This window comes from Geotrypetes seraphini, chromosome 11 (genome assembly GCF_902459505.1).
Source record: "Geotrypetes seraphini chromosome 11, aGeoSer1.1, whole genome shotgun sequence".
NCBI classification, from domain to species: domain Eukaryota; kingdom Metazoa; phylum Chordata; class Amphibia; order Gymnophiona; family Dermophiidae; genus Geotrypetes; species Geotrypetes seraphini.
In genome coordinates, this window is record NC_047094.1 from 75,037,868 (window position 1) to 75,060,678 (window position 22,811).

The 22,811-nt window shown below is 45.6% G+C and overlaps 1 protein-coding gene across 1 annotated transcript in view; it reads right to left on the reverse strand.

Annotated features, from left to right (window-relative positions):
* LOC117345885 (protein BTG3-like) overlaps positions 1-22,811 on the reverse strand; it is a 60,218-nt gene that overhangs the window by 23,143 nt on the left and 14,264 nt on the right. The window contains exon 2 of the mRNA XM_033915176.1: positions 2,780-2,989. Coding sequence (XP_033771067.1) covers positions 2,780-2,989 — 210 coding nt within the window. The remainder of the gene's footprint in view (positions 1-2,779; positions 2,990-22,811) is intronic.

Here is a 22,811-nt window from a genome sequence, read left to right on the forward strand (position 1 = left end):
GGAGCTACAAACATAAAATCAGATTTCACCCATTCATGTCAATGGAAAAAATGTAAAAAGCTGCCATTCTCACAGTAATTCAAACACGGCTTGACCGATTTGAACGAAACTTGGTATGCAGATCCCTCACTACCTGGGGTGATATGTTCTGGGGGTCTCGCGGCCCACCTGCACACATGGGCGGAGCTACAAACAGAAAATCAGATTTCACCCATTCATGTCAATGGAAAAAATGTAAAAAGCTGCCCTTCTCACAGTAATTCAAAAACGGCTTGACCGCTTTGAACGAAACTTGGTATGCACATCCCTCACTACCTGGGGTGATATGTTCTGGGGGTCTCGTGGCCCACCTGCACACGTGGGCGGAGCTACAAACAGAAAATCTGATTTCACCCATTCATGTCAATGGAAAAAATGTAAAAAGCTGCCATTCTCACAGTAATTCAAAAACGGCTTGAACGATTTGAATGAAACTTGGTATGCAGATCCCTCACTACCTGGGGTGATATGTTCTGGGGGTCTCACGGCCCACCTGCACACGTGGGCGGAGCTACAAACAGAAAATCTGATTTCACCCATTCATGTCAATGGAAAAAATGTAAAAAGCTGCCATTCTCACAGTAATTCAAAAACGGCTTGACCGATTTGAACGAAACTTGGTATGCACATCCCTCACTACCTGGGGTGATATGTTCTGCGGGTCTCGCAGCCCACAACTCTATGTTGCTTGTTCAAGGTTGGGTTCACCCAAGAATTTATATATTCTTGCTCCAGGAGGTGAAACTAAAAATGTTGTTTATAATCACGTTTTGCGTTAGTTGTATTGTATTCATTTTGTCAAATATTTCACATTATAATTTGAATATTGTACTTTTTATTAAGCTGTAAAAAAATAATTTCATTCACCACTATAAAGTATCTTTATTTGAATCCATTTACAGTGTTATTGCTATAATTAAATACCCGTGCAACGCTGGGGCATCAGCTAGTAATAAATAGTAATACTATTGAGCGGCAGCAGCGAGAAGGGGGCGGTGGTGGTGGCTGGAAGTGGCACAGGGCGCAGTTCCACGGGCTGCTCTGGGAAGGATTAGATTATAAAGTGAATCCCGCGGTGGTGCCTTTAGCTAGTTACAGCCCAGAGATCGAGGCGAGCTGCAGGTAAGCTCTGCCCGCTCTTGCCTTGTTGTTTTGTTGCAAATTAACATACATGGAGTGGAACATACTAGAGGAGTTACAGATTTGGTTGTTTATACATACATAAGGGTTACAGTTGGACGACATAGAGTGAGGCAGTTGAGAGGAGTTGTAAATTTGGTTATTAATATAGACTTATGTTCGGATAGTATTACTGCTTTACAATGCATTTGAACACTTTTAGAACATAAGACTTGGCACTGCTGGGTCAGACCAGTAGTCCATCGTGCCCAGCAATCCGCCCACGTTGCGGCCCTCCGGTCAAAGACCAGTGCCCTGAGACTAGCCTTACCTGCTTGCGTTCCGGTTCAGCAGGAACTTGTCTAACTTTGTCTTGAATCCCTGGAGGGTGTTTTCTCCTATGACAGACTCCAGAAGAGTGTTCCAGTTTTCTACCATTCTCTGGGTAAAGAAGAACTTCCTTACGTTTGTACGGAATCTATCCCCTTTCAATTTTATATACGTATGGAAAGGATTCAGAGTTAAAGTCCTGAGCAAGTAGGTGGGAAGGGAAGGAAGGGGGGGGGATTTGTTCAGAGATGTTTGGGGCTTGCATAGAACTAAAACTATACTGGCACTGGTATGGTAATTTTTGTTGTTTGTTTTGAATTTTAAAATAAAAGAAAAAAAGAAATATAGGTGGAAATAAAGAAGTAAATGAACGGGACAGGGTAGGGGGCGGGGCATGGATGGGGCAGGGCTAGGGGGCCCAGTGTACTTGTGTGCCTAGGGGCCCTCGAAGAATTAATCCTGCCCTGGGCGGAGTGTGACTTAAGCGCCACTAAGCGCGATTCGTCAAAAACTTAGGCGCCTGAAATAGGCCTTTAAAACTCTCACCTATATTTCAGGCGCCTAAGTTTTTACATAGGCACCACTAGCCATGATTCTATAAACGGTGCCCAAGTGTGATTTATATGCAGCTGGCCCTTTTTTTTTTTTTAGGCACCATTTATATAATTGGCCCCTTTCAGTAGCACTAACCAGTTAAGTGCTGCTGAAAATGACAAGTTAGCCCCAAACGCACAGTTTAAGCTGCCATGAGCTGTTTCTGGGCAATTAAATCACCCCTCCCCAGCTTTTTACTGTAGCCTTTAGAAACTAGAATAATGGAACTCACATTTATCCATGTTTAAATCAATCTCTACTGTATATTTGTCTTCACGATAGGGAGTAGGAGTCTGTTTTAGTTCTCTTAACTGATTTTTGTCTTGTGTTACTTTGTCTTGTGTTGTTTATTGTTCTGTTATAATTGATATCAGTTCCTTTATTGTGAACTGCTTTTATATTGCTAAGTAAAGCAGTATATGAAATCAATAAACTAAACTGGTAATCATATTAGTTATTGCACGGACCCTCGAACTGCTGACATCAATTTATAGTAAAATTACTCAGCGATAGTTGAAAATCAGCCTTGATAGTCTGGAGCCTATTGATAACCCTTATAAGACTACAAATAACACAATGCATTGGAATTACAGGTAAAATAAGCTTTCGTCAAGTCCTTTTTTTAGTTTATGAGGACTAATATGTAAATGGGTACAGGAAAAATATGACAGTGAGTAGACGAGAGAAGAGCTCTTACCTATAGGCCTGTCCTTTCACAGGGCTCTCAGGGTACCAATGGCCTGTATATTTTTGACTCAAGATCTCCATCAGCTTTTCTCCAAAGACTTCCACTTTGCTCCTATCCAGCTTCTGGTGCCTGTTCACCATTTTCATGAGGTAATCAATGCCAGCACAGAGCTCCTCCCTCATCTCTGCGGGCACCTGCGGACTTTCGGCCGAACCAGACCTGCAGTGAAGAGATAAATGACAATGCTACTTTCTGCAAAGGTAACTCTGTCAAAGCAGCCAGGGTACCCGTGTTTAAAAATGATTTAGGTAAGTTCTTGGAGGAAAAGTCGATAAACCATTATTACCTATGTAGACTTGTGAAAGTCGCTGCTTATCACTACGTATGAGCAAAATGTTTGATCTATTCTTTTGGGTCCTGTCAGGTACTTGTGGCATGGATAAGTCACTGGATATGATGAATCTTTGGTCTGATCAATATGAAACATCTTACATTCTTATATCTTTCTGTGGCATGGAGGAGTAGCCTAATGATTAGAGCAGTAAGCCGTAGAACCAGAGAACTCTGGTTTAAATCCCATTGCAGCTCCTTGTGAATTTAGGTAATCCTCTGTTGCCTTAGATATAAGCTTACAAGCCCTCTGGGGACAGGAAAATACCAACTGTATCCTTGAGCTACAGCTAAAAAAAAAGTTGAAATCCAAATTCCTTCTCTTTTCCTTTCATCACAGACTGAAGGGCTCATCTTCCAACAGATTGAGGGGGCCAGTACTCAAATGTCGTCATTAATACCCACATTTGTTTATAGCCATGGCTGAACTTACTGAACGATAATAGTGATCAATGCGTAAAGGAAACCACATGGAAATGAAATGCATGGAAGGTTTGCGCTGTACTTCCCTTTTAATTTTTGTAAACTGTATCAGGCTCTATATTTATAGAGAAGATGCGGTATATAAGCTTAAGGTTCGAATGGTCCATCTAGTCTGCCCAACCTGATTCAATTTAATTTTTTTTTTTCTTCTTCTTAGGTATTTTTGGGCAAGAATCCAAAACTCTACCCGGTACTGTGCTTGAGTTCCAACTACTGAAATCTCTGTCAGATTAAATGTTTTCTCTATACACACATAAAACGTGGATACTGCTCAGGGCATCAGGTCTAATAAATAAGTGTTGTCTTCTTACGATTTCTGCACAGTAGTTTAGGCAATGGTATTATCTAGACTTGACTATTGTAATGTCCTGTATCTTGGAATAACTAAGACAAAATGCATGGCATTGCAAGTTGTGCAGAATACTGCAGAAAGATTGATAACAGGCATATCTAAATACAATCACATCTCGCTCTATCTCCAACAATTGCACTGACTGCCTGTTGTTTTTAGATCTCAATATGGAGCAATAATGATTTGCCATCAATTCTTGTATGGAATCATACCTGAATTGTTTAAAAGTAAGATGTTAAATTATTTACCATTTAGGTCTCTGCGTTCTGAGAACTCAGCGTTATTAAAAACAAATGCTAATCCAAAATATGCCGAGACCAGTAAAATGGCCTGTTGCTGTGCGGCGGTCAAAGTGTGGAACTCACTTGTTGGTCAATTCCGAAAATGTTATGACAAGGGTAATTTCAGAAGACTATTAAAAACGCAGTTATTTGTTAATGCATTTTTCTAGGAACTGATCTTTGCAATTGTTCTTTTGATGGGCACTTTACGTGATTTTCTGATGATTATATGTTAATGTTTGTTTGATTTTATTTGTCTTATTGAATTATGTATGTAACGATATGTAAACTGTTTAGGGTTAAACAGTATATCAATTTTTTAAATAAATAAATATGGAAGAACGACCACCGCCAATACAACCCTTCACCTCTAGGGGAAAGGACCTCGCACTCCCGCCATCAAATAAGAAAGAGGGATGCAAGTGCCCGAAACAAGCAGCAGGAGGTTCCCAACTTCTCAAAACCCATCAGGGAAGAGAAGCCAGCCAGTCTGGACTCACGAGCCCAAGAAAGTAACCAGCCTGTGCTCCATTACACAGGAAAAAAGCAGAAATAAAATAAAATGCAAAATAAAAACAGAACCTGGCTTGAAAAATGAAAGCAATTGCGCTTTGGACCCTGCTGTATAGGCGTGTGTTGTAGACGGACATCATATGCACATGTTAATGGATGATTCTTGTTGGTTACATTTTTTTGTTGTCTTTTTATTGTTCTTTTTTCATTATTGTATTTTGTATATGGCATGTAGAACACTTCATTTTTATTTTTAAAGTTACACTATTATTCTGGGCAAAACACACACATATATTATTCATGTATATGAAAAGTGCAGCTACTATTTAAAAATGCAGACCACCGAGAAGCTGCCCTTTCACATGCAACACCACCTCGGGCCTCCTGAAAATGTTTGAACTTTACAGATAGACCCTGCCTTCTGTGCATTGCACTGAATGCTTATTTTAATACTTACAGTCTGTTTTACAAAGCCGTGCAACAACAGCCCCGAAGCCCTTTAAATATCTATGGGCTTCAGGGCTGTTACCGCGCAGCAGCTGCTAGCGTGGCTTTGTAAAACAGGCCCTTAGTAACATAGAAGATGACGGCAGATAAAGACCCGAATGGTCCATCCAGTCTGACCAACCTGATTCAATTTAAATTTTTTCTTCTGAGCTATTTCTGTGTAAGAATCCAAAGCTCTACCTGGTATTGTGCTTGGGTTCCAACTGCCAAAGTCTCCGTCAAATTCCACTCCAGCCCATCCACACCCTCCCAACCATTGAAGCGCTCCCCAGCTCATCCTCAACCAAAAGGCCATATACAGACATATACCGTGCAAGTCTGCCCAGTACTAGCTTTAGTTCAATATTTACTATTATTTTCTGATTAGAGATCCTATGTGTTCATCTGATGCTTTTTTTTCAACTCCGTTACCGTTTTCATCTCCACCACCTCTCTTGGGAGCGCATTCCAGGCATCCACCACCCTTTCTGTAAAGAAGAATTTCCTTACATTGCTCTTGAGTCTACCACCCCTCAACCTCAAATTATGTCCTCTGGTTTTACCATTTTCCTTTCTCTGGAAAAGATTTTGTTCTACGTTAATACCCTTCAAGTATTTGAACGTCTGAATCCTATCTCCCCTGTCCCTCTTTTACTCTAGGGTATACATATTCAGGGCTTCCAGTCTCTCCTCATACGTCTTCTGGCGCAAGCCTCCTATCATTTTTATCGCCCTCCTCTGGACCACTTCAAGTCTTCTTACGTCCTTCGCCAGATACGGTCTCCAAAACTGAACACAATGCTCCAGGGACATCAACACCTTCTTCCTTCTACTGGCTATGCCTCTCTTTATACAGCCCAGCATCCTTCTGGCAGCAGCCACCGCCTTGTCACACTGTTTTCTCGCCTTTAGATCTTTGGACACTATGACCCCAAGGTCCCTCTCCTCATCCGTGTATATCAGCCTCTCACCTCCCAGCATATACGTTTCCTTCCGATTATTAATCCCCAAATGCATTACTCTACATTTCTTCGCATTGAATTTTAGTTGCCAGACATTAGACCATTCCTCTAACTACTCTTCCAGATACACCCCTTCCAGCTCTGGGCACACAGCAGCATTCAGAGGCATAAAAAGTCCCTTGACAGGTCCAGAAAGTCAGTTTATTAGCACTTGGATGACCTGTCTTTTAGGTCATCCAAGTGCCGACTTGGGCAGGTTTTTAGATAGAAACATAGAATATGACGGCAGAAAAGGGCCATCGGCCCAACATGTCTGCCCACTCAAAGAACCCTCCCCCCTAAGCACTTCCTCGAAGTGAACCCACATGTTTATCCCATTTCTTCTTAAAATCGAGCACATTGCTGGCCTCAACTACCTGAAGTGGAAGATCATTCCAATGATCAACTACCCTTTCGGTGAAGAAATACTTCCTAATGTCACCGTGAAATCTCCCACCCTTGATTTTTAACGGATGCCCTCTTGTTGCCTTAGATGTGTTTAAGTTTTGATTATGAGGCCCAAAGACATTATTTATTGGAAAGAATAAAAAGGTTCCTCTCATAATAGAGCTGAACACTATGGGGCTCATAATAAAAAAAAAGCCCATCTAAAAAGTGGCCTAAATGGGTACTTGGACGATCAAAAAGCCTGATCGTCCAAGTACCCATAACCAAAGCTGGTGTTAGACGTATCTAAAACCAGCTTAGGCCTTTCCCCTGCCTCTAAACGCAGAGAGCGAAAAGAGGCGTTTTTAGAGGGGAAAGGGCGGGAGATGGGCAACCTAGACCTAGGCGTACAGCATGTATAACCAAAACTTTATGCAGGTTGCTTAGTCGGCACTTATACGTTTTGACTTAGACCAAGTCAAAACAGGTATAACTGCCGAAAAAGGGCCCGCTGAGCTGATTGCGGCTGGCGCGATCAGCTCAGCGGGCCAGCAACCTACCCCCTCCCACCGCAACCATCACGGCAGGAGAGATGGCTCATTTCCCCTGCCACGATGCGATCACCCCTCTACCCGAACTGCCGCGACCCGTGGCAGGAGAGATGCACAATCTCTCCTGCCGTAGTTTTGTGGCAGTTCGGGTAGAGGGGTGATCGCATTGCGGCAGGAAAGATAGCCAATCTCTCCTGCTGTGATGCATTACCCCCCCCTACAAGATTGGGGCAAAAGGGAGCCCAAGCCCTCCTGCCCCGGCGAGCTGTGACCCCCCCGCCGATTATGATTGGGCCAGGAGGGAGCCCAAGTCCTCCTGGCCAAGCGAACTCCCTACCCCCCACCCCTACTAAGATACGGGCAGGAGGGATCCCAGGCCCTCCTGCCCTCAATGCACCCCCCCCTCCCACAATCATCCCCCTAACCCCCAATCGCCCCCACCCCCGCCGACCCACAAGATCCGCCGCCGACCCCTCGACCCCCCCAATTCCCTTCCCCGTACCTGTAGAAGTTGGCCAGACAGATGGGTGCCAAGCCCGTCCATCTGGCAGGCCAGCCATCCCTCGAATGGCTGGCCTTAGGGCCTTATTGGCCCAGGCAGCTCAAACCCCGCCCACAGGCCAGCCATCCCTGTGGGCGGGGTTTGAGCCGCCTGGGCCAATAAGGCCCTAAGGCCAGCCATTCAAGGGATGGCTGGCCTGCCGGATGGACGGGCTTTGCACTCGTCTGTCCGGTCAACTGCTACAGGTACAGGGATGGGGATTGGGGTGGGGGGTCAAGGGGTCGGCGGAGGGGGGTCTCACGGGTCGGTGGGGGTGGGGCAATTGGGGGTTCGGGGGGCGATCGTGGGAGGGGGGAGCATCGAGGGCAGGGGGGCCTGGGATCCCTCCTGCCCATTTCTTAGTGGGGGTGGGGGGTAGGGGGTTCACCTGGCCAGGAGAGCTTGGGCTCCCTCCTTGCCCGATCATAATCGGCAGGGGGGGTCACTGCTCGCCGTGGCAAGAGGGCTTGGGCTCCCTCTTGCCCCGATCGTTGTGGGGGGGGTCGCGGCTTGCCAGGGCAGGAGGGCTTGGGCTCCCTCCTGCCCCAATGTTGTCGAGGGATGGGGGGTGGATTCTGTAACCAGTGTTGTTTTTGACATACACTGGTTACAGAATTCAGCTTTTAGGCGCAGGACTGGCTCCTCCTTCGCCTAAAAGCCCTTATTTTGGGCGTTTGAGACAGGCTTTTTTTAGGTTGATGATATGGTGTAAGTTTAGACGTAGTGATGGTCTGGGTGTTTAAACAGCTGAACGTAGAGGCAAGCCATTATCGAAAAAAAACCTCCTTTTGGATGTTTTTTTTAATAATGAACATTTTCCCTGCTTCTACTTTCAACGTTTAGGGCCTTAGGCCAAAAGGAGACTTAGACGTTTTTTTTTTTAATTATTATGCCCCTCCACAGGTTCACATGCAGTAGAATAAAACCAGACCTGGATCAACCCATCCAGAAAGAAACAGGAATCAGTTAGCAACCCTAGAATTTGGAAGGAAGAAGCAGCTGTTATCCCTCTCCTCTCAAACCCCGATGGAAAGGGATGATACAAAAGGCAGTTAACAGTGGATCAGTCACTAGAAGACAGACAGACAGAGGCAGGTGGATCATGTAATTGCTCTGCAATGTTATACTAATCTATGCTAATTATCTTTGTGGTCAGATCACGGGAGAGGATGAGCGAGACTTCCTCTTACGTAAGGTCGGGCTTACTGGAAACTTCCTCCTCCAGGAAGCTCCCTGTTCTGAGGCCACAGATGTAGCTTCAGAAGATAGGGTCGTTTTGAAACATGCAGCCTCTCAACATGATTCTCACACCATACAGGGAGGTTTCAGTTCTGGGAATCCCTCCCAGCTTGGCAGTCTCTTTATTAATTTATAACATTTATGGCCCAGAGCTCTGGCTGGGCTATCTTACGTGGTACACTAGTGTGCCTTCAGATCATTCAGGTGCCTTAAAAATATCAGTGTGCATAAAATTGATTTAATGAGTATTAACCTAGACATGAAAGCATGTACTCATACACTCAATTTTCATGCATTAAAAAGTTCTGTTAATTTTATATATGCAAATATGTGAGATGATCCAATATATTTAACAAAAATCAAGGGATAAAGCCAAAATTTTTGAAAACTAACTAAAAATCTGTTGCCTATATGCATCCCTAAACCAAGGGCTCCTTTTATCAAGCCGCACTAGCGGGGTTAATGCGCGCGACGTTTCATCATGTGTTAATCCCCGGGCTGACCTAAAAACTACCGCCTGCTCAAGGGAGGAGGTAGGGGCTAGCACGGCTGGCGGTTTAGCGCATGGTATTATGCGCGTTAAACCGCTAGCGCGACTTGATAAAAGGAGCCCCAAAATGTAATAGCTTCCAATATCTGTCCAAGAAACATGAAGCTTTAGAGTCATGGTTCTACCCTGACATGACTTTTAAAGGTTGGCAGCCAATTAATATTGGCATTAATTCACTATGTCGCATGATATAGCCAGTGACCGGGCTAGATGTTAAGCGCTAATATCCGGCATCCATCTCGTGTCCACCCTAATCCTACCCAAAACACACCCATACCACACTCTCTTGCCATATGGAAGTTCTTCAGTTTTAGACATCCATATCTCAGCTTTTTAAATTGGGATTTAGATATCCATGCAATATAGACTTCCAAATACCATGTCTAAAACATGAATTGTGCTTCTAAAATAAGCACCATAGCATTTATTCAAAAGAAAACCAATTAGTTCTCATTCCAGGATGGTTACTAACAGCTCTTCTAGTCACCAAATCTCCTTCATTCACTAATATTCTAGGATGTAGATTAGGTCTAGATTTCACTCCTCTTTTTCCAGCTACAGTATTGGTGCTTAGTATCCAATTACCTCTTTCTACTCCATAAGAATTGGTTTCAGTCACTATCCCTAGTGTTTCCTTCTCTTAAATTTAGAATCAAGCACTCTCCCAGACCTACTGCTCTCCAGCTTTCAACCCTTTCCTCATTTGGACTGTTGGTTAGCAGTAGCTTCACTTTTGATCTTTCTCTCCATCGAACTATCCCTCTTTTCTTGATGGCAATCCCTTTCACTCTCATCTTAAAACTGGACTCTCTTTACTTCCTTGAGTCCCAGTGGACAACTGTGAATCCAGCTGGCAGCATCTGTGCTTTCTCCTTCTCCCTCTTGGCTCCTAGATCAGAGAGTAAAGAGAGTCTTACTCACTCTCTTCCTCCACTCTCTCCTCCTGATCTCACCTTCCTTACTGGACTCCTCCAGAGAGAGAAAGATAAACCCCTCCCTTACTTCTAGATTTTATACTTCCCTCCAAAGCTAAAGCTTTAATTTTATTGGGCTACTTTCCCAGAATAGCCCACCCCTCATTATACTTGATTGGCACTTTACTAGAGCAGTGACCCAGAGGGTTCCTCATGCAACTGCTTAGGAAGTCAATTTCACATCATGCTACAGCAGACAGTCACCCTCCAGCTCTTTCTGCCAAAAAAATCAGATTGAAGAAATTTTTGTGGCCTAAACGTTTGCACATGCATCACCAAATTAATTTCTGTTACATATACACAGGAGTGTATATTAGATGATCAATCCATGCTTGCGAACAACTTACAAAAAGGTGTCAATCACATCTTTCAGCTCCTCCTCCTCATCCACCGGTGGAGTACAGCTCCCTCTTCAGTTTTTCCTTCTGCAAGCGAACTAAGAAGAGGTGTTCTGATCTTCTCTGTTCGGCTTTTATTATTTTTGGGTCTTTTCACTCTGTTTTTGGGAGACTTTGGTGCCACGGAACCCCTTATTTGGAGCTACTCTGCCTGTGAGAGAATGCAGACTCCGTGAGGGCAGACTGCAGTGCATCCGTAATAGCATGTGGGGTGGAAGTCAACCTGATGAAACAGCTTGCTCTGTGTTATTTTAAGGCTTGGGGTCTGTTCCCCTGGGAGCCTGCTCACCTTCTGACTTATTAGAGGCTTAAGCGCAGGCTGTGGGGCCCTTGTGTGAGTTTCAGGGAGCCAGCTGCATTTTATTCTCCCCCCATCGTGCCGCACGGATTTGTGGGGGTTGCGCCTTCTCTTGGTTCTGATCTAACTGGCAGCCCAAAGATTTCCAGGTCTGTACTGTTCCACAAGGATTCAAGGCAGAAAGTTCTCTCCACTTCTGTCAGGCTGAAGCAAATTTGGCACAAGCAGGCACCATCATCATCAGCACTGTGAGTACAGCCCATTATTCCCTACGGGGAAAAATTGGGGGAGGGGGGTCTGGAAAAGTTAAATTTAAGAGTTTCTGGCACTAGAGATAGGGTCCTCCACCTCCAAAACCCCTTTCCCTTTTTTAACTTTCAAGGGAGACCCCACAGACAATTTTTGGTGCGATTTTTCTAGCAGTGACCATCTTGAATTTTAAATGATCTTGTTTTCTAAAGCCTCCATCTGCTTCAAAACCCCTCAATTTGGCTTAAAATTGATTGGGATGGATTCTTCAGGCTGTTCTATCCCTATAGCATGCCAGTTTTGCTCTGAATGGATGACCAAGGAGCATCCATGTACCTTGTGCCGCGGCACATACAAGGGTGGAGTAGGAGCCTTGGGCTTAGCCTTCTCTAAGTCCTCTAGGGCTGGGGAACTGCAGGGGGGGAGTTGAGTGGTAGGGAGAATATCCCTCCCAGAGTCCTCAAATAACGAAGGCATGAAATACAATGGTGCAGATGCTGCGGAGCCCATGAAAAGCCAGTCTGAAGTTTTGCATTGGTCCTTGGGGGCCTCCTGTCCAAGGATTTACTCCAGAATTTGTGAAACTTCTGTGAAAAGCTTATTTGATGGACCTGGAATGCATTGTTTTGCCAGGGGGCGCACTGGTTTTGGACCATGGAGAAATGCCTCTTCAGGTCTCTCTGCTGTGCAGGAGGCTGGTTCCCAACCTGTGTGACCAAGCAGAGCTAGACTAGGAGGATTGGAGATCCAGCTCTATGCCATTATTGTCCCAGGGCTCACCTTCCTTCCTGGAGGATTCTGATTTTCTGTCAGGGACCAGGAGTCAAGGACAATTATTATTCTCGATCAGGGAGATGATCCGTCAGTGTGGCGACTGTTCAAGTTGGCTACCGTCCCACATGCCATTATGGATACACTCAGGGAGTTAAAGTTGGAGCCTCAGCAGCCATCCACTTCACAGTGCACAGTCACAAGTGGTATGATTGCTCAGACCACCTTTTTTCCCCCATATATGGACATCTTCTTTCTGGTTACTACAGAATAGGAGACTTTGTAAGGCTCTATAAAGGTGGCCATAACTATGTCCAAACTTTACCTTATGACTCTAAAATTTCAGCAGCTGTTTAGTCACCTGAAGGTGGATTCTGTGGTGGCTCAAATAACTAAACATATCTCCCTCCCTAGTAAGGGAGGAGTGATGTTAAAAGATACACAAGATCGCAAGGTGAACATGGTTTTTAAGGGGCATTTGAAGCGCTAGCTTTGGGGATCAAAGTGGCAGTGACAACCTCATTTGTGGCACATGCATCCCACACCAAGTTATGACAAAGTTCAGCCAAAGAGGAGGATGTTTGCCCGCAGCTGGTGCTGGAAGGGGTGGATTATGTGGCAGACACCTATATGACATCATTAATGTCATGAGCTAGGTCTTGGTGTATGCAATTTCTGCCCACCGCATGCTCTGGATCAAACAATGGATGGACAATTCAATCTCCAAAGCCACTTTAAGCAGACCGCCTATCAAATGACAAATGCTATTTGGTAAGGATCTCTATGACCTTATGGCCAGTGTGGTAGATCGCCGCCCCAAATCTCTGCCCAATAGCAGACCTCGCTAACCCACAGGGGAAGGCAGAGACAATTTTCATCCCTCATGATATTCCCACCAATTCTTTGCAGGTTCCTCCACTCAGAGATCTTATCGGGGGTCCAGAAAGCAGTTTGGCAACTCTAGGCACCAGCAACTCCCAGGATCTCACATCAGCACAACCTCCATGAAATCACAATGTCGTCAGGTTGGCTACTGTGCTCCCGCACATTGGTGAGAGACGGTCAGCATTCTGGAGGGAGTAGGAATGAATTTCCTCAAAACCGCTGGGTTCTAGATCTTATTCAAAAGGGTCACAAGATCAAGTTGTATCACCCTCCTTCAGATCTCTTTATCAACTCTACAGCTGGATGGTTGGAAAAGGAGGCCAGGGTTTGAGCAATAGTGCAAAGGCTATTGAACATTCAATTTATAGAACCAGTTCCCTAAGAAGAATTGGACTGGCACATACTCCATATTCATAGTGCCTAAAAAAGACATTTCAGTTTGCAGCCCTGCCTTTTGGTATGACAATGGCCCCACACACTTTCACCACCCCATGCACCTTCACTTATACAGCTCACCTCCAAAGGATGGGTATACAAATGCACCCATACCTGGATGATTAGCTGATCAGAACGCCATCAAGGCTAGAGGGTGAGCAGGCAGTGCAACAAGTTCTGGATCTCCTACAGGTTCTAGGTTGGATTGTCAATTTCAAGAAGAGTCATCTGGAGCTGACCCTATGCCTGAAGTTTCTGGAACTTTGCTTCGACATGGTGAAAGGCCACATCTTTCTTCCTGAGCCATGCAAACAGAAGCTCCAGAAGCAGATTTTGGATACCAAATCCCACAGCCTGACTTTACCTACAGGTGCCGGACTTGATGGAAGCCACCCTGGAGGTAGTTCCCTGGGTGAGGGCACATATGTGCTCTCTCCAGGATACTCTTCTCTCCAGGCATTCCTTAGAGCAGTGGCTTCCCTGGACAGGGAATATGAGGAATAGCTTGGGTTTTTTGGCTCCAAGTGGACGCCTTACCCTTCCAAATCTTCTCATGGGAGACCCTAATGGCCAATGCAAGTCTTTTCAACTGGGAAACCCATTATGGCAGTCATCTGGGTCAATGGATCCTCCAGCAGATGAAGTGGTCTATAAATCACTTGGAACTCTGAGCTATTCGCCTAGCCCTGAAGGCAGTGGCGTACCAAGGGGGGGGGCGGGAGGGGCGGTCCGCCCCGGGTGCCAGCCCTGAAGGGGTGCTCCCGGCCTTGCCGTTCAGTCCCCCCACACCCCCGAAGGACCGCTCGCCCCACTGACCTTCCTGCACCACCTGTGAAGCAGCAAGCAGCAGGATCGCGAGGTCAGCTATCCCTGAGCTGCTTGGGTGCTGCTTCCTGCGCCGCGGTCCCGCCCCTCTTCTGATGTCAGAGGAGGGGCGGGAACGCGGCGCAGGAAGCAGCGCAGGGATAGCTGACGTCGCGATCCTGCTGCGGCTGCTTCATAGGTGGTGCAGGAAGGTAAGTGGGGCGAGCGGTCCTTCGGGGGTGGTGGTGGTGGTGGGGACTGAACGGCAAGGCCAGGAGCATAGGTAGTGCTGCTTCATAGGTGGTGTGGGGAGGCCAGGGGGGCGAGCGGTTCTTCGGGGTGGGGCGGGTGGGCAGGCAGGCAGGCATTCAAGGGGGAGGGGGGTGACAGGCAGGCAGGCCTTCAAGGGGGGGGGACAGGCCTTCGGGGGGGTGCAGACCTTCAAGGGGAAGGGACAGGCCTTCAAGGGGGGGGGCAGGCAGGCCTTCAAGGGGGGACAGGTCTACAAGGGGGGACAGGTCTACAAGGGGGTGGGCAGGCCTACAAGATGGTGGGACAGGCCTTCAGGGGGGGTGCAGGCCTTCAGGGGGGGTGCAGGCCTTCAGGGGGGTGCAGGCCTTCAAGGGGGGGACAGGCAGGCAGGCCTTCAAGGGGGGGACAGGCCTACAAGGGGGGGGGATAGGCCTACAAGGGGGGGACAGGCCTTCAGGGGGGATGCAGACCTTCAAGGGGGGGACATGCCTTCAAGGGGGAAACAGGCAGGCAGGTCTTCAAGGTGGGGGGGGACAGGCCTACAAGGGGGAGGGACAGGCCTTCAAGGGGGGGGGACAGGCCTACAAGGGGGTGGGACAGGCCTTCAAGGGGGGTGCAGGCTTTCAAGGGTGGACAGGCAGACCTTTAAGGGGGGACAGGCCTTTGGGGGGGACCCTGGTTTAGAAGTACACGGAGGGAAGGGGGTGTTCAAAGAGACATGCATATGCCAAACTTTGGGGGGGATGAAGAAATAATGGGTCTGAAAATAGAGGAGAGGGAGAGAAATGATGGACCATGGGATTTAGGGAGGGAAGGAACTGAAAGGGAGAGAAATTGGACACAAGGGATGGTGTGGAGGAGGGATAGAGATACTGGATAGGAGGGTAATTGGGAAAAGAAAGGGAGAGATGGTGGACTCTGGGGTGGTGGGGAAGGAGGGAGAGATGCCGGATGAAAGGGTAGTTAAGAAAAGGTGGATCTGTGGAGGGAGATGAAAAAAAGGAAAGATACCAGACTTCCTGGGGAGGGAAGGGAAATGGAAAGGGAGGACAGATTGGCAGATGGATGGTTAGCACGCAGAAAGAAGAAAGAAGGAGACCCTGGCAAGCAAGTTATCAGAAGAAAACCAGAGCCTTGGACCAACAAGATTTGAAATACAACCAGACAACAAAAGGTAGAAAAATTAATTTTATTTTCTGTTTTGTGATTATAATATGTCAGATTTGAAATGTATATCCTGACAGAGTTGGTGTTGGACTGGAAACGTGAGCTAGGATTTAACAGAGAGAGGAAAAGTCCTTTTTGTTTCTTTATTTTATTTACACCACAGCGCCAGTGTGGTTAGGAGAAGCCAAAGGTGGTGAAAAAGCTATAAAACCCACCAGGAGTTTTGAAAAAAATCACCCAACTGGGCAGGAAAATCGAATCGAAATTTTTTTTCCTGAATCTGGCAGCATTAGTTTGCGCTACTGTCTTAGACTTTAGGACCTGGGATTGGGGAGAGATGGCATCCTCAGTACTTTATAATGTAAGTGAAACGAGGATTTGGTCAGACTTTTGAAGGGTCTGCAGAAAAAAAATATTGTATAGGCCGGGGACATGAAACAGCAGGAAATGGGAACTTTTCTTCCTTCTATTTTTGTGAATGGAAAGGCTGAGGATGTCAGAGAGTTCAGTTAAAATATGTGCTTTATAAGAAAATATAATAATGTGTTTTATAAAGTTTATAGCATAGCTGGCCTACCCAGTGAGGTGTTTCTAGTGGTGGTGGTGGTGGCAGCGTGTCAATGTGTTGAGAGGAAGAGGTGGTCTGGGAAATTCTGCTGAGCAAACTCCGGGCCCATTTCCACCCCCCAGTTAGTCCACTCCACTCAACTGGTTCACACACTGAGTGGGTCTTTGGGTGTTGTGTTGGGATCTCTTCCAGTGGTTTATCAGTATCTCCTTCTGGTCCAAGGAAGGAAACTTTGTTATCCTTAGCATTGAACTACAGAATATGTTTGTAACAGCGCTGCTTGTGTGGCATTAGGCTATGTAGTGATCGAAAGAAAAAAACAGACCTTTGCACATTTTTGCACTATATGGTGGGTGTATGAGGAGATTCACATTTCCTGCACAGCTAAGTCCATGTGAAGTTACCTTGTGCTGTATTTGACATCTAGCAAGGTCTCTGTTTGAAAGGAAAGATCTAAACTTAAAAATGAAGTGGCCAGAAGTTATGGTAAAAGCAGATAGTGTAGCTGGTTTTAAGAAAGATTTGGACAAATTCCTGGAGGAAAAGTCCATAATCTGTTATTAAGACATGGGGGAAGTGTCTGCTTGCCCTGGATTGGTAGCATGGAATGTTGCTACTCTTTGGGTTTTGACCAGGTATTAGTATCCTGGATTGGCTACCATGAGAATGGGCTACTGGGCATGATGGACCATTGGTCTGACCCAGTTAGGCTATTCTTATGTTATGTTCTCATCTGTAGGGGCCTTTGTTTTCACTTCTTATTTTAATGTATTTTTTTTCTGGGAACTTATCAGTGTTTTTTATAATGGGAACAAAAATGGAAGAGAATTAATGTGTGTGGGATGAGGGGGTAACTAATTTCTTCAGCTAAATAATTCAATTCACTTCAAACAGACATAGGAGAACTCACGCACCATTCACACACCCTCCAACCAAAAACGTCAAAAGAAAAAAACTGTTCGACAACCTCCTAGCCATTCGAGCTGCAACACTCGACCCCCAACCCTACAACCAATTGACATCGACCACATACTGCAAAACCTTCAAAAAGAAATAAAAACCCTTCTATTCAAAAAACACCTAAAACCGAACTAACACAATCAGAACTGTCCCAAGCATCACCTGCAACTACTCCATATGTACTTCTGATGTCATGACAATTCAGACATAATTTATGTTATGTTATGTTTGGAATATAAGAAAATTTTCACTGCCTGTTTCTATTCTGACCATTTATTCCGTTTCATGGTCATTACAAAAAATATTTTTTTACATGGGGGGGGGGTGTCAAAAAAATGATGGGCCCCGGGTGCCACATACCCTAGGTACGCCACTGCCTGAAGGCATTGGAAAAGTACCTAGAAAGAAAAGCAGTTCAAGTATTTTCTGACAATGCCACTGTGGTAGCTTATGTGAATAGACAGAGAGCACCAGAAATGCTCCCTTACGTCTGGAGGACTTGTGATCTTGGTAGCCCCAGAATGGTCTTGCTGGCCTTGGTATGTGGATCTTGTGCGTCTCCAACGAGACAGATGCCTCAAGGTACCAGTTCAAGTGGGTCTTCTCAGTCAGAGTCCAATTCCCATGGAGAACCCAGATCACTTTTGTCTTACGAAATGGCTATTGAGCGCTTGGTCTTAACTCGCAAGGGCTATTCTGAGGTAGTCATTGCTTTTCTCCTTTGAGCAAAAAAGCAATGAATGTTTGAGGCCAGTGCTAAGATCTGGAAGGCTTTCCTACTCTGGTCTTCCAAAGATCTGGTTGAGCCTTTCATGTTGCCAGTTCCTGTGATCTTGACATTGTTTTAAGCTGGAATACAAAAGGGACTAGCAGTAGCATCTCTCAATGTCCAGGTGGTGGGCCTCTCATGCTTCCGAGTTCAATGGGGAAAACAATCTCTGGCATCTCACCCTGATGTGACCCAATTCTTGAAGGGAGTGCTCAGGTTGCAACCTCCCATATGCCTTTTCTATCCTGGAATCTTAATATCATTCTGAAGGGCCTGTCCCAGCCTCCATATTAGCCTCTCCAAGAGGCATTTCTTCTGGACCTCATGGTGAAGAAGGTATTCCTGGTGGCGATAATCTCCATGAGACTGATATCAGAATTGCAGGCTCTTTCTTGCAGAGAGCCCATCCTAAGGATCTCAGAGGCTGGGATTTTTCTGCACATGGTACCTTCTTTCCTTCCGAAGGCTGTGTCAACTTTTCAAATACCTAAAAATCCAAAATATGGCCCAGCAAAGGGTTTCAGTTTGAGACCACTGTTCTACACCATCATTCTTCAATGCAAGGCTTGAGAGTCAGTGGCTGTGCCCATTCATACTCTGATTCTTCCCTCTCTCCTTAAAGGATGACATGGAGATGGTTTCCCGTGGTTATCCACAGGGATAGGAACGGTGATCAATTTTGTCACCATATCATTCTCTAATTGACACCCTTCTGCAAGTGGTTTGCGAGCATGGATTGATCACCTAATGTACAGACTCCTGTGTATATTAATAGAAACAAGATTATCCAGGTAAGAACCTAATCTTTCAATATAAATTACTACATGGGACAACAAAATACAGAACAGAAAAATACAAAGGCAGTTCCTGGCAGTGCCATGACTAAACCATCTCTTTGCCTGGGGGCAAATTGCATAAACTATGTCCTGATGCCAACATTTCTGCATCCAGGCATTGCTCTCTGCGATTTGCACAGTAGCTCTGTTTGTTTTATATAGACAGCAGTCATGGATTGAATAACTTCTGCTAACTTTTGCCTACTCACCAGTGCAGAAAAATGCAATGAAATTTGCTAGATTAAGGGCTTCATTCTGGGTAGCACTTGGGGTGATTGCCCCTTTCATCCTGCAAATGATTTCTGGATTTTCATGCTGGTCAGGTAATGAATTTGGGCTATTTTAGTACTCTAGATGCTGTTTCTCCTGTTTTCTCCAGAGCTTTACAGAGTTTTCTCTGCTTATTTGTTTGCAGGAAATTTTTTATTTTTCCAACCAAATGTCATTTCTTTCTCTTTGCATTTTGTACAGTACAGAGGGGTATTTCTGGCTCTCTTACACTGGCATTGCACAACATGCAGAATCTGGTTTCTTGAGGTCTGGAGTTCAGTTCTTTCTCTCCCTCTCTCTATCTGTCTTGGAAGGGTAGACTCCATAGGCCATATAATCTTTATCTGTAATCATTTTCTGTTTCTCTGCTGTCTTTCCCCAGCCCTCTTTTTCATTTTTGTCTCCTCCCTGCTAATTTCTCAGTCTGTCTCAGAATCGGCACCACACAATGAAGTGGGATTAGAGTAAGGATCAGAAGCAAACAAAGCAGAAGTCCAGATGTTCCACAGTCAAAGAACAGAGGTCCAAAACACAAAAGAAAAACAGACTGTGGAAAATAATGATCTTGATGAGGCGTTTATTGTAATGAAATAAAAGTACAAGTCCAAAAGGAATAATGTCCACTTATTGAATAACTGACGTATGGTGTAATACCGACCCTACACAGTCCATGTTTCAGCAAAAAGCCTTCAGGGGTCCAAGTCAGTATTCACTCAATGGTATAAAAATAAAAAAATAAAACCTTGTCCGTAGAGACGCTGGAATGAATTAAAGCTCTTCTGCGAAGTAAGGACACCAGAATTCAATATAAATTCTCTCCAGTGCCAACTACCAGGTGCCATTAGGTAGACTAACATAGCACCAACCATAACTATGAATATTGGTACTATACTGAATATATTGAATAACTATGAATATTGGTTGCTATAAATATTGGTAACCTGTCAAAAGCACACTGGACATTGGCACGCCACCAATCCCACCCCAACATTTGCATGCAGGACAAATGTGCGCTGCCGCTTCTGCCGCTTTCAGGCCTTCCCCTTTGCGCTCTGAGGGTGTATGGGGGGGGACCCACCCCCACTACAGTAACAACCACCCCCACTACAGTAACAACTCCTCATGATCCCCCTGGGGGGGGGGGAACCCTCTCACTACACTGAAAACTCCCGAAGAACAAAAACGGGAAGGAGAACGGGAGTTTTCAGTGTACTGTGGGGGAGGGGGACCCCCAAATGGGAGCATGAGGAAGGCCTCAAACTAGCTAACACAGCGGAGCACACTTGTCCAGCGCGCATATGTCGGGGCGGGATTGTTGGTGCACCAATGTCCTGGGCGCTTTTGTTGGTGTACCATAAATATTATATCCTGCATCTATAACACCATTACACCTGTTCCTGGGAAGACAGAGTAAGTGGGACTGCCACAGATTGCCACATTGCAATAAAACATGAATGACACGCTAAGCTTTAGTGAAGGGCCCCTAACAGAGTACTGTACCTCGGTCACACACACATACATGCACAAAGCACAGCCTTGTTCAAATTAGAAATATGCAAACAAACGTTTCCTGAAAACCCCCCTGCATTCAGAGCAACACTGGAGAAATAACAACAGAAATGTATTTCATTTTGTTCTAAACAAAATACAAATACATCAGAGATACAAATTTCCCAAAGCTATCATTCTCAAGTTAAATTTAAAAAAAATATATATATACTTTTTTTTCTCTGGTTGTTTTATTTTTTGAATCATGTTGGTTCCATTGTCTCTCTTCTATTTTCCCCTCTCTATCTTTTAACTTTGGGCCTTGAAAATTTATATGTCAACAAACTGGTTGATTTTTTTTTTTAAATTTTCCAGTGTCTGTTGTCCTTTTACCATTTCTCTTCCATACCTCACCTACATCTCCCTTTTAGCTCCTTCCTTCATTACATTCTTTCCTGCTTCTCTATCAAGTATTACTCTCCTTTTCCTCAGGCTCCCTCTTTTTACTTTTATTTATTTATTCACTTTGCTATACTGTTCTCCCAGGGGAGCTCTGAAGAGTTTCATGAATTTATTCAGGTAGTCAAGCATTTTTCTCTGTCTGTCCTGGCGGGCTCACAATCTATCTAAAGTACCTGGGGCAATGGTGGGATTAAGTGACTTGCCCAGGGTTACAAGCAGCAGCATGGGTTTGAACCACTGCACCACACTCTCCCTTTGCAACTATCAACCAGCCAAGTTTCATATTTCCTTCTGTTTTTCACCCTGTCTCTGTTAAATGTCCATTGTCCACTCTCTGTACTACACCCCCCCCCCACACACACACACAGTCCAGCATCCCACCTCTCTATATCTTCTGTACTTTGCTTTGTCTCTCCCTCACTAGCTTCAACTACTTACCTGTTGGTTCCTCCTCCCCTGCATCCAATCTATTAGCCTCATCATCTCCAGTCTCTTTCCTCCTTACAGTCCATCTCCCTTCCTCCCCCTATAGTGAGCATGTCTCCGTCCTCCATCCCCATGGTCCAGTACCTTCCAATCCCTTCTTCCCTCACCCTGGCAGTTCAGTTTCTCCACTCACTCCCTTCCCTTTGTTTTCCTGACGTCCAAAATCTTCTCATCCACTTTTCCTTCTCCTCTACATTCCCAATCTAGCATTTTTGTCCCCTCTGTTTTCCACCATCCATCATCCTACTACTACCTATCATTTTTATAGTGCTGTACATTTATCATGTAACTAGTGTTTAAGCCCGTTACATTAAGGGGTGCTAGAATATATGTCTGTCTGTCTTTCTTTCTGTGTCTCTCCCTCCCGCTGTCTTTCTTTCTGTCTGTCTCTCTCCCTGACCCCCTTTGTCTGTCTGCCTTCTTTCTTTCTGTCTCTTTCCCTGCCCGATGTCTTTAAGTGTGTCTCTTTCATTCTCGTGCACTGCCTGCCTGTCTTTCTGTCTCTTTCCATGGCCCCCTTCTGTCTCCCCTCCAAAGCAAACCAAGATTGCTCCCTGGCCCCCTTTCCCTCTCCCCCCCCCCACTTCCCTGTGCAGTAGCAGCATTTCCCCCCCCCCAGTGCAGCAGCATTGCCTCCCTTCCCTGAGCAGCAGCAGCATTCCCCACTTCTCTGTACAGCAGCAGCAGCATTCCCCCCTTCCCTGTGCACCCACCTTTGCCTGCTCCCCCTGTCCTGCAGTAGCCCTTCTCCCTTCCTTTAAAGTTTGAAACTGTGGTTACTGGCACCTCCCGAGGAAGAGCTCTCTACAGTGACCAAAAGTGAGGTCAGCGGTTATGTTTTGAATCAAAGTGTAAGCTATAGGGAGCAGGGGTTTCCTGGGTTATTGCACAGTGTACCTGTAGCAGCGCTTTGGAAACAATATCCGGTAGTAAACCTTGCAGCTGAATACCTCGGGTAGGGTTGCACATATTCTACCCCTGCATTTCATCAATCCAACATTAGCATTCTGCTGCATAAGGCCCACCCCCCACCCCTCCTTCTAGCTGGCAGCTGTCAAACAGCATGCGTGCTCATGTAAGATTGCTCGTTGCAACGCGCAAGAAGATCAAAGGACCGGGCTTTAAAAGCCGACGTAATTTTGAGAAACAACCCGTCTCAGATCCGGATCTGCTTTCCTCTCAAGTTTGGGCAGGG